Genomic DNA, 13,203 nt, shown 5'->3' with positions numbered 1-13,203 from the left:
TTTTGGTTCCCAATTAGACTCATTTTATACGAGTTTCTTATCAATTGATTTCATTTTTATTTTGTTTTCACTTGTTTTTGATTACACTATTCTTCCGTTTCAAAACAAATAAAATTCATACTGACGAGAGAACATCAAACATTTAGCTACCCGTTGAACCTCCATTTCGAAATTAAAGTTTCCATGTTTTGAAAGATATAATTGATAAGACCGGATGTATCAAAGTTAAAATGTCAATATCAAAACAAGACAATCTGAAAAATAATGTCAACAGATTGTATAAAAGAGCAGCTGAAATTGTTGAGAAGTATCGTTTTGTTGAAATGAACAACCTTCTCAACTTCCTCTTCTCCGTTTTGCTCTTGTCTACTGTAGCAGCTGTTCCAGTCTCAAAATCTCCATTCTCATCTGGAAATGAACAGGTACTGAGCTCTCCTGATTAGTGATAATTATTCTTTGAATTCAGTTAATCGGCCACTTTCCGTCGTCTTCAAAACCTGAAGAATTATTCCATATTTCGGATGCTCCACAGGTTTGGAAACAATTGCATATCGTATTTGAGAAGAGGACGTGTTTTTTCAGGAACTCGTTCATAAACTCCCAACATTTGCACCGGGAGCATTCACTCACAAATGGACTCTCCCGCCACTCGGCAAGAAAACATTTGCACCATTAGATCTGGCTGTGACCAAGAAACCTCATACCCATAAAACCAAAGGACCGAACAAGGAAGAGGTAACTAACTCATTTCTGCTTTTGTTTCGAAAAAAAAACCTACTTTCAGTTATCCCACCACGTCACTTTCCCACATGGGGCCTTCACCCAGAAGATCACCGTTTCCCCGATCGGAAAACGTACATTTGCACCAGTTGAGTTGGTTGGAGTGGATGAGAAATCTCTTATTTCATGGGCACCTGCCGATTTTGCCAAGGTATCCAAAAAACCACATATTACCCCACCAACTCATTAATTATGTTTTTTTAAAATGTCTTTCTGCTTTTGGATTATCGAATTTTCGTTTTCTTAAATCTTACTGAGCGAATAAATCATCATTCACTAGATTTCATAAGTGAAAACGCTGTACGGGGGCACAGTCGGAGAAAAAATGAAACAGTAACAAATTGGAAAAGGAAAAATGATAAGAAACGTGAAAGGTGGTAAAACAGGTGAGAATGGGGGAACATCAACAATTTTGAGGATCTGAATGGATTGGGGATCAACGGTCGCTTTAGTAAAACTGTAGTTTAGATTTAATGAAGGTATCCTTGAGTTTCTGTGAGCATTTTCTCAGATCTCTTGGTGTCGAAGAAGAGGCGATATGCTTGACTGATATGATCAGTGGTAACTTGTTCAGCTTTACGACGGGTACGAATAACTTCAGCAGCTGCGATGAGGTGAATGCAGTAGCGGAGAGAAGTTGCAGATTGTAATTTAACCAACAAATCCAATGCACTTTTGTCTAATCTAAAATAGTAAAGTGATAATTCTTCATACTTCTTCACTCACTGATTTAACTTACTTGACGCCTTCTTCCTCACACCGAATCGAGAGAATCTTGGTGGTGTCTTCTTGAGTATATGGGCTGGCGTGAATGATAAGCATACGATCAAGGAAATCGGATGGGATTCCATGAGCAGATTCAACGTCTGTTCCACGAACCTTCTCGATCAATCTGAACAAAATTAAATTTAAAATATTCTATGAAGATAATCTTAAATGGGATGCATACCTGTTCGTCGCCATAATAATCAGTGGACTGAGTTCTCCTTCAATGGCTCTGTTAAGGAACGAGAAACATTCGATATCAAGCATGTGAGCTTCATCAATAAACAGAACACCAGGCACAAACTTGGCTTTGCCTTCCTCTCTCCACTCCAGAACTTTCTTGTTAATCTGGTCTCGCACTTCTGCCTTGATCTCTCCTGTGTCTCCTGAGAAGAGAGCTACATATCCCTGTGTACGAGAATTGATGACATCAATGTCATGAAGACAAACAGTGTGGACAGTTTCCCGACGTTTCTGAATCTCTCCATCAGGACATTGGACGAGCTTGACCTTTGGGCCCATGGCATCATAATCATGAGATCTATTGAATGAACGACCAAGACGTGTTACACGGCCTGAAATCAATTATTAATAACATAAGATCACAATTTGTATGAATAAAAAACTGTAACTAGTTGTGACTATCATAAACTCCTCTACTAACCGGAAGCTTTATCGACCTGAATGACATCTCCGGGAACAACTTTTTCTTTCAGACAAGCATCAACCATCTTTGATCCCAAGTCGTAGATTGTCTCCATATCAGTAGTTCTCATTGTCAGCTTTCCAACTTTCGGTCCCAATCCACTCGCAGCTCTGTCGATTTCCAATGAGATGACCTCTCCTTCCAAAACCTCAGTTTCTTCTTTAATTTGGAGACCAAGTGCTCGTCGGAAAGCTTGTGTGAGTGCTTCGGTTTTGTTGATTTCGGACGAATAGATCTGAAAGTTGAAATCAACTTTAAAGTTATGTATAGACAACTAACCTCTGATGCAACAATGCTGACGAATGGAGTATCAATACCCAATTCTTTCGAGATTGCAATAGCCAAAGCAGTTTTTCCAGCACCTGGTTCTCCAGTGACTAATAAAGCACGACCAGCGATCTTTCCTTCCTAAAATTGAATTCTTGATGTGTGACAAACGCTTTTTTGTATTATTTTTACCTGAATCATTTTCACGATGAGCCCAGCAGCTTGCCGGGCGGCAACTTGTCCGACCATTCCTCCGGCCACATATTCAGCTTCCAAGCGATGATTTAGGCCAAGTCCAGTAATGTGTGAATGAACAGATGTACGCTCCACCTTAGAAAAAATTACATAATCTTTAATTTCGGTTTATAACAGTTTGAAACTTTATTTAACTCACCTTGACAATGTTCTTCACACTGATTCCATCTAATGTCGCCATTATATACTTGAAATCACAACTTGTATTAGTTTTGAAGGAAAACCGACAAAAATGACCCTAAAATTCGAAAGTCGCGGTTAAGAAATGCGTCAACACGAGGACTGCACCAGTCAACGAAAACGAGAAATGTGCCTTTTCTGCGTCTCTTCTCTAGTTGGTTATGTTAGACATTACTTAGATAGTCATCCAGAGACCTTCTTGAACTTCTTTGCATGAATAAAAATCAAGCCCATGTGGTAAAAAAATTTTAATCGGAAAGAAAGTTACGAGGAAAATTCTGAAAGGAGAGGACAAATTCGAAAAAAGAACAACGGGATGAATGGGGAAATGCGGGTAAGATCAACAATTTATGGGGGCAGAATGCTGAATGTTGAGGTGCGAACAATATTGAATATTTCAATTTTCAACAAAAAATTAACAATTTTTCTCTTCGTTGAGGATGTCACTGGTTAGTAGAGACGCTTTTCGAACCTGAAAATACGAGTATATTGGAACATGACACCGAATGGAATCTGAAGAAATAAGACAGGGTTTTCACAGGTAGAAGTGTGCTGAATCTGTATTACAATGTATTGTTGGTGCATCACGAAAGAAACTATTCAGTGTAAACAATCGAGAACGGATTACTCTGGTAATCGTTGAATCCCGGTTGCATTTTTAAAATGTTCTCAGGTATTCCACCAACACTTCCACTTATTTGAATACCTGCCATACTCATCATCATTGTACCAACCCGCCACGTTGACTGTTCTATTCTGAATCATGATTTTTCACCATAGGAAAACTCTATTCTACAGGACAAGATTTTTTTAATTTTCAATGAGTAGAATTGTGTTAGCTTTTCAAACTTACGAGTGCAATGAATGAACACCGCCTTCCAACTGGGCGTTCGTAGAACGTCTCTCAAACTTGACGATTCCTCCGTCAACTTTCTCACGGAACTCGCGAAGAGAGCGCACTCCGATATCTTGCATTCCGTGTTGAACTCCACGAATAAGATATGGGATGAACTTGTGGCATGATCCACGATCTTTCATTGTAGCCGATACTCCTTGGGCGACTTTTATTTGATCAGACTCACTAAAAAATTCATTCCAAGTTTGTTTGGTCAGACCAGATCACCTAAACTTACGCAGTGAAATAGCGATCTTGGCTGGAAGCATGAGCTTCCATTGCGTCCAAAGATCCCATTCCTCTGTACTTCTTCACTCTCACTCCCCCTGGACCCCAAAAATACTCTCCTGGTGCCTCAGTGGTAGCGGCAAGGAGTCCACCCATCATTACAGCCGATGCTCCAAGAGAGATTGCCTTTGTAATGTATCCAACATCGCGGATTCCTCCATCGGCAACAATTGGAATTCCACGTTGATTGGCGTAACGAGCAACGTCGTAAACAGCAGTTCCTTGAGCACGTCCAACAGCCATCACTGAAATTTTGCACTTAATGAAACTTTCAATGAGATGAGCTCACCATCCTGAGTGATGCAAATCGATCCACTTCCCATTCCAATGCGAAGACCATCGGCTCCTTGATCAATGAGCATTTTAGCCTGAGCACGAGTAACAACGTTTCCAGCAATTACTTGCACATGTGGATGCTTTTCCTTGATGTAACGGAGCATGGAAATTTGATATGTGGACGATCCATTCGAAGAATCAATGACGAGAACATCAGCTCCAGCCTCAACAATACGATCAACAGTGTATTGAGATTCTCCACGAGTGTTGACAGCAGCTCCGCAAAGCAATTGACCCTTCGAGTCATATGAAGCCATCGGGTAATCACGAGCCTGGAAATTAACGAAAATTAGTGAAAATCAAATGTTCTTAATTCCACCTTCAGCAAATCAGATCTGCAGAGAAGAGCGCAAAGCTCTCCGTTGTCATTGACAATTGGCAGTTTTCCGAGTCTGTGTTCTTTGAGTTTCTTTTGAGAAAGCTCCGGAGCATCATTGATGTGTCCCAAATGAAGCTGGTCGACTGCGACCATAATCTGCAAAGGTTAACCTTCTTGTGAAGCAGATAACAAGTTGTAATGAATGCGTATAGCGAAATACTACTTGAAGCGTGAAAGTGAAACTTTAATTCTATGGATACTGATAACTAAGTTCACATTGGTTTTCAAAGTGCTGAACCGTAAAGTAGGAAGGAATAGACAGAAACGGACCAAGTTAGGCGTAAAAGAAAAAGAAACGCGTTAGAAACAAGGGTAGATTGCAGGGTAAGAAAACCTTACCTTTGTGATTGGTGTGGTCGGCGTCACATCGTTCGTCTGAATTCACACAATTAGGGTGGAGAAAAGCACACTGATTAGATGTTTTTTGATTTCGGTTGTTGATGATTAGGACATTATTAGGGTAGATTTGAAGAATAAATGTCATAAAATTCTGAAGAAGATCATGCACATATGTGGAATCACTTATTATTACTTCGGGAAACGCACTCGACAAGAATTTAGTCCATTTGAATAACTTTAACGATCTTGAGCGTGATTTAAACAAATAATACTAGAATAGTGATGTAGTTTCGTGTGGTGCCTAAAATATCAAACTTACGTCGGAAATCGGGGTACCTTTCTGGCCGGCAACATCCATTGTAATGAAATCGAAATCACGCGAAGTGACCATTCCTGAGAAAACAAATTATGATTTTTGTTTCCTATAGAAACACTCACCAATAAGTTTACTACCAACACGACCATCTTCGGTAACTGGTGCTCCAGTGTATCCATACTTCTTCTTGATTTGAATCATGTCAAAAGCTGTTGAATCACGACTGAGACAATGTGGTTGCATTACATATCCTTGCTTGAATCTCTTCACTTTCAAAACTTCAGCTGCTTGATCTTCTGGTTTTGGGAAGTTTCCATGGATAATACCGATTCCTCCGTAGAGCTGAAAAATATATTCATAATTTAAAACGAGAGAAGGATTAACGTTATTTTTTAGTTTGTCTTTCAACATGACTTACAGCCATAGCAATAGCCATTCCACTCTCCGTAACAGTGTCCATTGGAGAGGAAACAAGTGGAGCTTTGATTTTCAAATCTTTCGTGATATTGGTCTCCAAACAAACGTCGTGTACTCCGAAGTTGATGAATCCAGGAAGAATGTTGAAGTCACTGAAAGATTATGAAACTAATTCTAAAATCAAGTTGGAAAAATTCACTTGTAGGTCAGTCCTGCTTTGTGAGCCATCATTTCGTGAACAGTTTCTCCGTCGGTGAGAGAATTGTCGAGCTCCAAGCTATTGAATTCTTCCGGGCGAACCATCTTAATCTAAAAGTAGTACAGTTAATTGAGAGCGTAAAATTTCGAGAACAGAAAGAGAGAAAAAAATGAGAGAAGAACCATAACATCGAGAGGAAAAAACAATCAAATTCGTTTATTTACACAGACAGAAAGATACGAAAAATGTATCTGGCTTCCTTTTTAACCAATAAATCCTCTTAAAGGAGATTATTTCTTGGTTTCCATGGAGTGCCGACAAGATACAAATCCATAGACGCATAAAATGAGTGTCTGCGTTTCCCAGAAATGAATAATCTTTGAAAAGCATGTTTTATTAATAAGGTGCTTTCCAAAAGTATCAAAAAGGTCGGAAATGCTGAGTTTTCGCAGCTTTCGTCAGCACCTTGGAGAGTGTAGAGAAAAAAACAAATGTGTATTCGAAATTACACAGAGAAACTCGATGGCCTCCGCAGCGCTGGAAAGAAATGTGTCTGAATAGCGCTGCTGAGGCTACTTTTATACTGAACAGGAGGACAAAGAACATTCGAGATATGATTGAAAGCTGGAATTTCAGTGGGCGGCGGCAACTTGAAAGAGTCCCATAAGCTTCCGACAAAACAAAATTCACTTAGTCGAGCTGGAGAAAGTATTTCGCGAGATTGATAAAACCGCGGTCAGAATTCCTACAACACATATTTATTTTGGGAAAAAATAATTTATAAATCTTGAGGATCCCAGAAAAATACATTAAAACAATCTTTGAAACCCATAAAAAAGATGGTGGACGAAGGAGATTATTACAACTTTGGGAGAGAGAGACAAGAGAAATCACATATTAAATAAATAACTTTCCTTCACAGCCTATTCTGGACAATAAATTAAAGAGAATCGAGTGGAAAATTAAATCGAGGCAAGCACGTTGTCAGCACGGATTCTAGCATCTTTAACTTTGTTCACAAACTGTTGTTCTTCTGGTCCAGCTGTTTTGGTTGTGCTTTTCTCCACAGCTTTGATATAGTTCTCCACAGAGTCGCACACAGCCTTGTCATATTTCAATAGCTCAGCAGCCTTTTCAGCCGCAGCAATTCCAACGTCGGTTTTCAAGGCAGAAATCTTATCCGTAAGATTAGAGTTCTCTTGATTTCTAGTTTCATTGAAAGTTTTCTTAGCCTCTTGAAGTTCGGCTTCGTCTTTAGTTGACTTGTAGTGCTGTGCAGCATCGATCAAAGCGTCATAGGCTGCTTGCTTGGAGTCAACAGACTTTGATAGTTTCTCAAGGCTGAGTTGAGATCGCTCTTCGGCTTCCTTGGCTGGGTCCTAAAATAATTTTTTTATCGTCATAAAGTGATATATGTCTGCTCAAAACTCTGAAAATAACTCACCGAGGAAATAGTGAAATCGAATCTGGAGTACACAATCATCACAAAGAACAGAGAGAAGAAGAAAGCCGCAGCAAGGAGTGGCTCACGAAGCATATCCATGTGGTTGAACTCGTAAGTGACGGTGAAAAATTGGCTGTGGTCGGGGACGACGTTATTCTTTTCAAGGACAACAACAAGGCGACCAGTGGTATCCAGGTATGTAGGCTTGAGTTCGTCAGGACGCCTGTCGACAACATATGGGGTGACAACTTTAACTCGTCTGAAAATATCAATTTTATGCGAATCGAAAAAGTGAATCTGTTTGATCATTTATGGTTTTCTCACTCACTTGACATGCTCGGGAAGAAGAACTTTAGTGCGAAGCTTCTCGACCACAATATCGCTGAAAACGTGGTCGAACAACTTAGTCTTCAGAGCATATTGGTTTCCTTTAGTGTACAAGTACTCCTCTGATGGCAAGTTGTATCCAATGATGTAGGAAGTTTTCCATCCACCAAACAATGGGAATCTCGGACGAATCTCAACGTCGACGCTATCGGCACGGATTCTGACGGCCGATGTGGAAATGTTTCCAATTTCATCACGGTAGTAAATATCCTTAGCTTGAGCTGGAAGAACAGTCGTAAACTGCTGGAAAGCTGGCTGACGGCGTCCTCGACGATCCATTTGATAATCGATTCTTGAAAAAGGACCATCAAGTTCAGCGCCTTTATGAACTAATTCAACGTATTCCTCAACAGCGATATTTCCCCAGTGGGAAACTTCAATATATCTCTCGACGATAGTGGCGACAACGAATGGAGAATTGTTTTCGTAATGTACTTTAATTGGCTTGCTCTCAAATGCAGGAATATTGGCATAAGGACCGTAGGAAACACGTTCCGTTTCTTGTTTCGAAGGAGAAACTGTAGTTGCCGAAAGAAGCTTTCCGCCTTGGGTAGTACGGATGGTCGTCTTCTGGGTAACAGTTTCGTACCGTGATGGAACATAAGCTGATGTGTGGAAAACAACAAATTGATTTTCTGATTGAGCAATCTTGGCTGGAAGTGGCTCGAGAACTTGAGTTAGGCGAAGGTTGACTCTGAGCGTAACTTTAGCTCCTTTGGCAATGGGGGTGCGAAGATCCACTTCATAGATACCCAAACCCCGGTCGACAGGTTTTTCGGCTAACTTCAGCTTGCCTTTAGTTCCATCGATTGCTGCAGTGATGTGAGAAAGACCGGCAACTTCTTCTTTTGTGAGAGCAATCTTAGAATACGTAAAATTCAATAAAACCGTTAAATAAAGTTTTACTCACTGAAACTTTCGACTGTGGTCCGGCTCCTATGTTCTCAAATGAATACAGTGTGGAAGTTTTCACAATTTGTGATGTTGCATCAATGGTTCGGTCAACGTTAACGGCTTTCCACTCATCTTCGGCAAAAACCGCACCCAAGAGAGCGACGACTAACAGCAATCGCATCTGGAAAATGAAAATAAGATAAAGAAACTGATTAAACGCAGTAAAAGCAAAGCACTTGGAAAAATAAACTTGAGGCTTGTCATATTTGAAATTGAAATCTTACGACAATTAAAAAGGCAAGTTTGTTACAAAATCGTTTTACATTATGTTTTTTTCATTATTTTCAATATAGCCAGTGAAATTAGAATAGCCGAATAGTATGCTTTTTCTGAGCTGAATTTTTAAACAAATAGTCCGATGTGATAATAAATTTTTTCCAGTCTTTCTGATTTTTTTTGTTATCCGTTACTTGAAATTAAAAATATCCAAGCGCTAAAATTACAGCGCGAAAACAACAGGAAAACGTGGTTAACTCGTCCACGTATTTCAAATCGGAGCCATTCGTGGCGAGACCCGCCGGCCGTCATGATGACTGCGCCTTTAAACCGCCCTCGTTCAAATTATCATTTTCCTGCGAACTTTTTTCAGTCTTGATGATTTTTTAGCTTAAGTTTGTTATTACCTTTTCATCTTATCAAAAACCAATCCTTAGCAGAGTTTTGAGCGAAAAGGCTATTCGTTTTTTTTTGCGTGTTCCCTGCAGTGTTAAAAAACAGCAGACGTAATGAGCGAAAATTCTTGAACTCGGCAAGAGTTTCTATTTTTGTCAAAACGTTTTTTGATGTTCATTTCGTTTGTAAACTCGTTCATTACTTCATCTTTCAGATCGGTAAAATGGTCGCGACTACTCAACAGAAGCCTGAGGCTGAACAAAAAAAACTGGATGACAAAAAGGGAACTGGGAAAAATGAACCCAAGAAAGAAGAAATGGTTAGAACTTAAACATAGATAACTAGAAATTCATATTCTTCAGACGGAGGAAGACCAGAAGCTTGAGGAAGATCTCAATCTCCTGGTGCAACGTCTTTCTGAGCCCGATACATCTCTGTACAAACCATCACTCGAAACTATGCGCTCACTGATCCGGGCCTCTACAACTTCAATGACTTCCGTGCCAAAACCGCTCAAGTTTATGCGTCCACATTATACCAAAATGAAAGAGATCTACGCATCGATTGCAGCTACTGATGTCAAAAAGCTCTGCGCTGACATTATTTCAGTGCTTGCAATGACTTCGGATGAGCGAACCGACACTATCAATTATCGTATTCTTGGTTCACACGAACCAATCGGAGACTGGGGACACGAATATGTTCGGCACTTGGCAATGGAGATGTCAGAAGAGTGGAAAAAAGAAGGAACATCCGATGCAAGAAAGACAGAACTTCTTCAGTTAACTCAAGACATTGTTAGTCATCACATGAAACATAATGCTGAAGTTGAAGCTTGTGACTTGCTTATCGAAATTGAACGTCTTGATTTACTCATAACTTACGTTCAAGAAGTAGATCACCAGCGTGTTTGCCTTTATCTTCTTTCCTGTGCACCTTTGACTCCAGATCCGGACAATGTTATTCTTATCCGCACTGCCCTCCAGCTTTATCTGAAGTTCAATCGATTCCTGGAATCTGTTCGCTGCGCGATTATGGTCAACGATGTCCCGAAAGTGCGCGAAATCTTCGCCAAGGCTTCGGACCCGTAAGTCTAATAGTAAAAAAAACGTATTGGGAATAATATGAATGCTTTTACAGACTTCTTCGCAAGCAAATGGCTATCTTGCTCGGTCGTCATCAAATTTTCTTGGATTACGAAGGAGCTGATGATTCAGATGCGCTTGCCGAGCTTAACTCGAATTCCCATCTTTACGAGTATTTCCACTCACTCGCTCGTGAGCTTGATATTATGGAACCGAAGACCCCTGAGGGAATCTACAAGTCTCATTTGGAGCATTCTCGTCCATTTGGAAATTCCTCTCAGCCGGACTCCACTCGAATGAATCTAGCTGCTGCTTTGGTTAATGGATTTGTCAATTGCGGATTCGGAGTAGACAAAATGATGGCTGAAACGGAAGAAGCTTCGAGATGGTTCTATAAAAATAAGGAATATGGCATGCTTACCGCAGCTGCGTCGCAAGGATTGATTTGGAGATGGGACATCGACACAGGCTTGGCACAATGTGATAGATTCCTTTACATTAATGACGACTACATTAAAGCGGGAACACTTTTGGCTATTGGTATCATATCATCTGGAATTCAAGATGCATGTGATCCAGCTTCAGCTCTTCTTCTTGACCATGTTCAGTCTGATCGTTCAATTATGAGAGTGGGATCCATTCTTGGTCTTGGTTTGGCCTATGCTAACTCGAAAAGGGAAACGGTGACGAAAAACGAGGAAAGAGGTGTCATTTTTGAACTCAAAAAAGTTCTCTCTGATCAAAAACCATCTGCTATTCCGGAAGTGAAAGGTCTTGCTGGGCTTTCCCTAGGACTTATTCTCGTTGGAACAGCTGATGCCGAAGCTGCTATGGAGATGCTTCAAGCTTTGATGGACAAAAGCGAGACTGAATTAACTGATCCCAACATGCGGTTTTTGGCATTGGGAATTGCGTTGATTTTCCTGCAGACTCAAGACAAGAGTGATGTCTTTGTGGAAAGCCTCCGTTCACTTCCAGATCCATTTGGCGCAATGGTGAGTGCTTTCATTATATGATTGGAGTTGAAATTATGTTTTTAAGGTTTCGACACTCGTGGAAGTTTGCGCTTATGCCGGAACTGGAAACGTTCTCAAAATCCAGAAGTTACTTCATCTTTGTTCGGAGCACTATGAAACTCCAGTTGCAGAAAAGAAGAGCACATCGCGTGGTGGACGTGGAGCTAGCTCAGCCGCCGCTGCTACAGCGACTCCAGCTCGAGCTGCTGCTCAAGGAACAAACACGGATACCACTGCTACGCCTGCACCCTCTGGAACACCAGCTACTGTCCCAGGTGCTCCTAGACGCGATAACGCTCCTCCTGCTGCTACACCAGCTGCTCCAGGCGTTGCGGGGGCTGCTGGAACTGCTACTGCTACCGATGCCACACCTGCTCCTCCGGCCAAACCGGACCTTTCTTCTCAACAAGCTGTCGCTGTTCTCGGAATCGGACTCATTGCAATGGGAGATGATATTGGTTCGCAGATGGCTCTTCGCATGTTCGGACATCTTATTCGATATGGAGAACCAGTAATTCGTCGGGCAGTTCCACTAGCTCTTTCGCTTCTTTCCGTATCCAATCCACAGCTCAACATTCTGGAAACTCTTTCAAAGTTCTCTCATGATTCGGATGCCGATACCGCTCATAACGCAATTTTCGCCATGGGACTTGTTGGAGCAGGAACAAATAATGCTCGTCTAGTTGCAATGCTCCGTAATCTGGCATCTTACCACTACAAAGATCAAGTTTCGCTCATGCTTGTCAGAATTGCTCAAGGATTGACTCATCTCGGAAAAGGAACAATGACTCTGAACCCATGGCACTCAGATCGGCAGTTGCTGTCTCCTAGTGCGTTGGCTTCATTGCTCTCGATCTGTTATTGTTTCCTCGACGCCAACAACACCGTGAGTTCTGTTTCAATGAATCCTTTCTTCTATTTTCGATAGCTCAGGTGCTCAACAGCCGCCAACATTACTTGCTCTACACGTTGGTACTAGCAATGCAACCAAGAATGCTCACGACTCTGATTGAGGATGAAATGAAGCCTGGAAGCTTGAAACAGGTAAACTAGCTCTCAAGGATCTTCCTTGTATACACTCGGGATGTTTTAGTTGAACGTATCTGTTCGTGTGGGACAAGCTGTCGACGTTGTCGCTCAAGCAGGAAAACCGAAGACCATCACCGGATTCCAAACCCATACCACACCAGTTCTTCTGGCCCATGGAGAACGTGCAGAGTTGGCGAATGAGGAATGTAAGTTCTAATTGAAGACGAGATTTATGAAAAACATTTCTTTCTTTCAGATATTTCGGTAACACCACATCTTGAAGGATTGGTTATTCTAAAGAAAAATCCCGAATATCAGCCAGTGGTCGTGTCGTCAAAGAAGTGATTGGTAAAATGTATGATCTAATTTATTTTTCCCCATATTATTTTTCCCCATATTATTTCCCCCCTTACAAATGAACCCTCTGACCCTGTTTAATTGTGCGCCGATTGAACTTTTACGAAAGCTCTGCATGATATCGCCTTTCCCCCGTTTTTATTTATTTTCCCCGTTCTTTTTTCGAGAAAACGTGTACACTTATTGAAACCGTAAAA

General features: G+C 41.0%; 5 protein-coding genes across 5 annotated transcripts; 2 read left to right on the top strand and 3 right to left on the bottom strand.

Moving 5' to 3' along the window:
• Positions 1-323: 323 nt before the first annotated feature.
• GCK72_013783 (uncharacterized protein) lies at positions 324-970 on the top strand (the record flags this gene model as incomplete). The annotated part of the gene is made up of 4 exons (XM_003096867.2): positions 324-422; positions 467-532; positions 583-735; positions 785-970. 4 exons carry the CDS (start codon positions 324-326, stop codon positions 968-970), a joined length of 504 nt encoding a protein of 167 aa, XP_003096915.2.
• Positions 971-1,250: 280 nt separating this feature from the next.
• Positions 1,251-2,954, bottom strand: GCK72_013782 (uncharacterized protein; the record flags this gene model as incomplete). The annotated part of the gene is made up of 7 exons (XM_053729981.1): positions 1,251-1,464; positions 1,520-1,672; positions 1,730-2,120; positions 2,210-2,486; positions 2,531-2,659; positions 2,711-2,848; positions 2,913-2,954. The coding sequence occupies 7 exons, from the start codon at positions 2,952-2,954 to the stop codon at positions 1,251-1,253; spliced, it is 1,344 nt and encodes a 447-aa protein (XP_053584753.1).
• Positions 2,955-3,403: 449 nt separating this feature from the next.
• On the bottom strand, positions 3,404-6,226 carry GCK72_013781 (uncharacterized protein; the record flags this gene model as incomplete). The annotated part of the gene is made up of 10 exons (XM_053729980.1): positions 3,404-3,425; positions 3,807-4,034; positions 4,087-4,381; positions 4,426-4,744; positions 4,792-4,947; positions 5,191-5,226; positions 5,510-5,583; positions 5,629-5,848; positions 5,925-6,075; positions 6,123-6,226. 10 exons carry the CDS (start codon positions 6,224-6,226, stop codon positions 3,404-3,406), a joined length of 1,605 nt encoding a protein of 534 aa, XP_053584752.1.
• Positions 6,227-7,084: 858 nt separating this feature from the next.
• On the bottom strand, positions 7,085-10,272 carry GCK72_013780 (uncharacterized protein; the record flags this gene model as incomplete). The annotated part of the gene is made up of 5 exons (XM_003096880.2): positions 7,085-7,501; positions 7,567-7,825; positions 7,895-8,814; positions 8,864-9,028; positions 10,195-10,272. 5 exons carry the CDS (start codon positions 10,270-10,272, stop codon positions 7,085-7,087), a joined length of 1,839 nt encoding a protein of 612 aa, XP_003096928.2.
• Positions 9,743-12,994, top strand: GCK72_013779 (uncharacterized protein; the record flags this gene model as incomplete). Its single annotated transcript, XM_003096875.2, has 7 exons — positions 9,743-9,838; positions 9,882-10,606; positions 10,660-11,599; positions 11,646-12,506; positions 12,554-12,664; positions 12,714-12,855; positions 12,906-12,994. The coding sequence occupies 7 exons, from the start codon at positions 9,743-9,745 to the stop codon at positions 12,992-12,994; spliced, it is 2,964 nt and encodes a 987-aa protein (XP_003096923.2).
• Between the last annotated feature and the right edge of the window lie 209 nt (positions 12,995-13,203).

Source organism: Caenorhabditis remanei, chromosome IV, assembly GCF_010183535.1.
Source record: "Caenorhabditis remanei strain PX506 chromosome IV, whole genome shotgun sequence".
Taxonomy (NCBI): domain Eukaryota; kingdom Metazoa; phylum Nematoda; class Chromadorea; order Rhabditida; family Rhabditidae; genus Caenorhabditis; species Caenorhabditis remanei.
The sequence above is the reverse complement of the archived record's forward strand: the minus strand, read 5'-3'. Positions and strand labels throughout refer to the sequence as shown.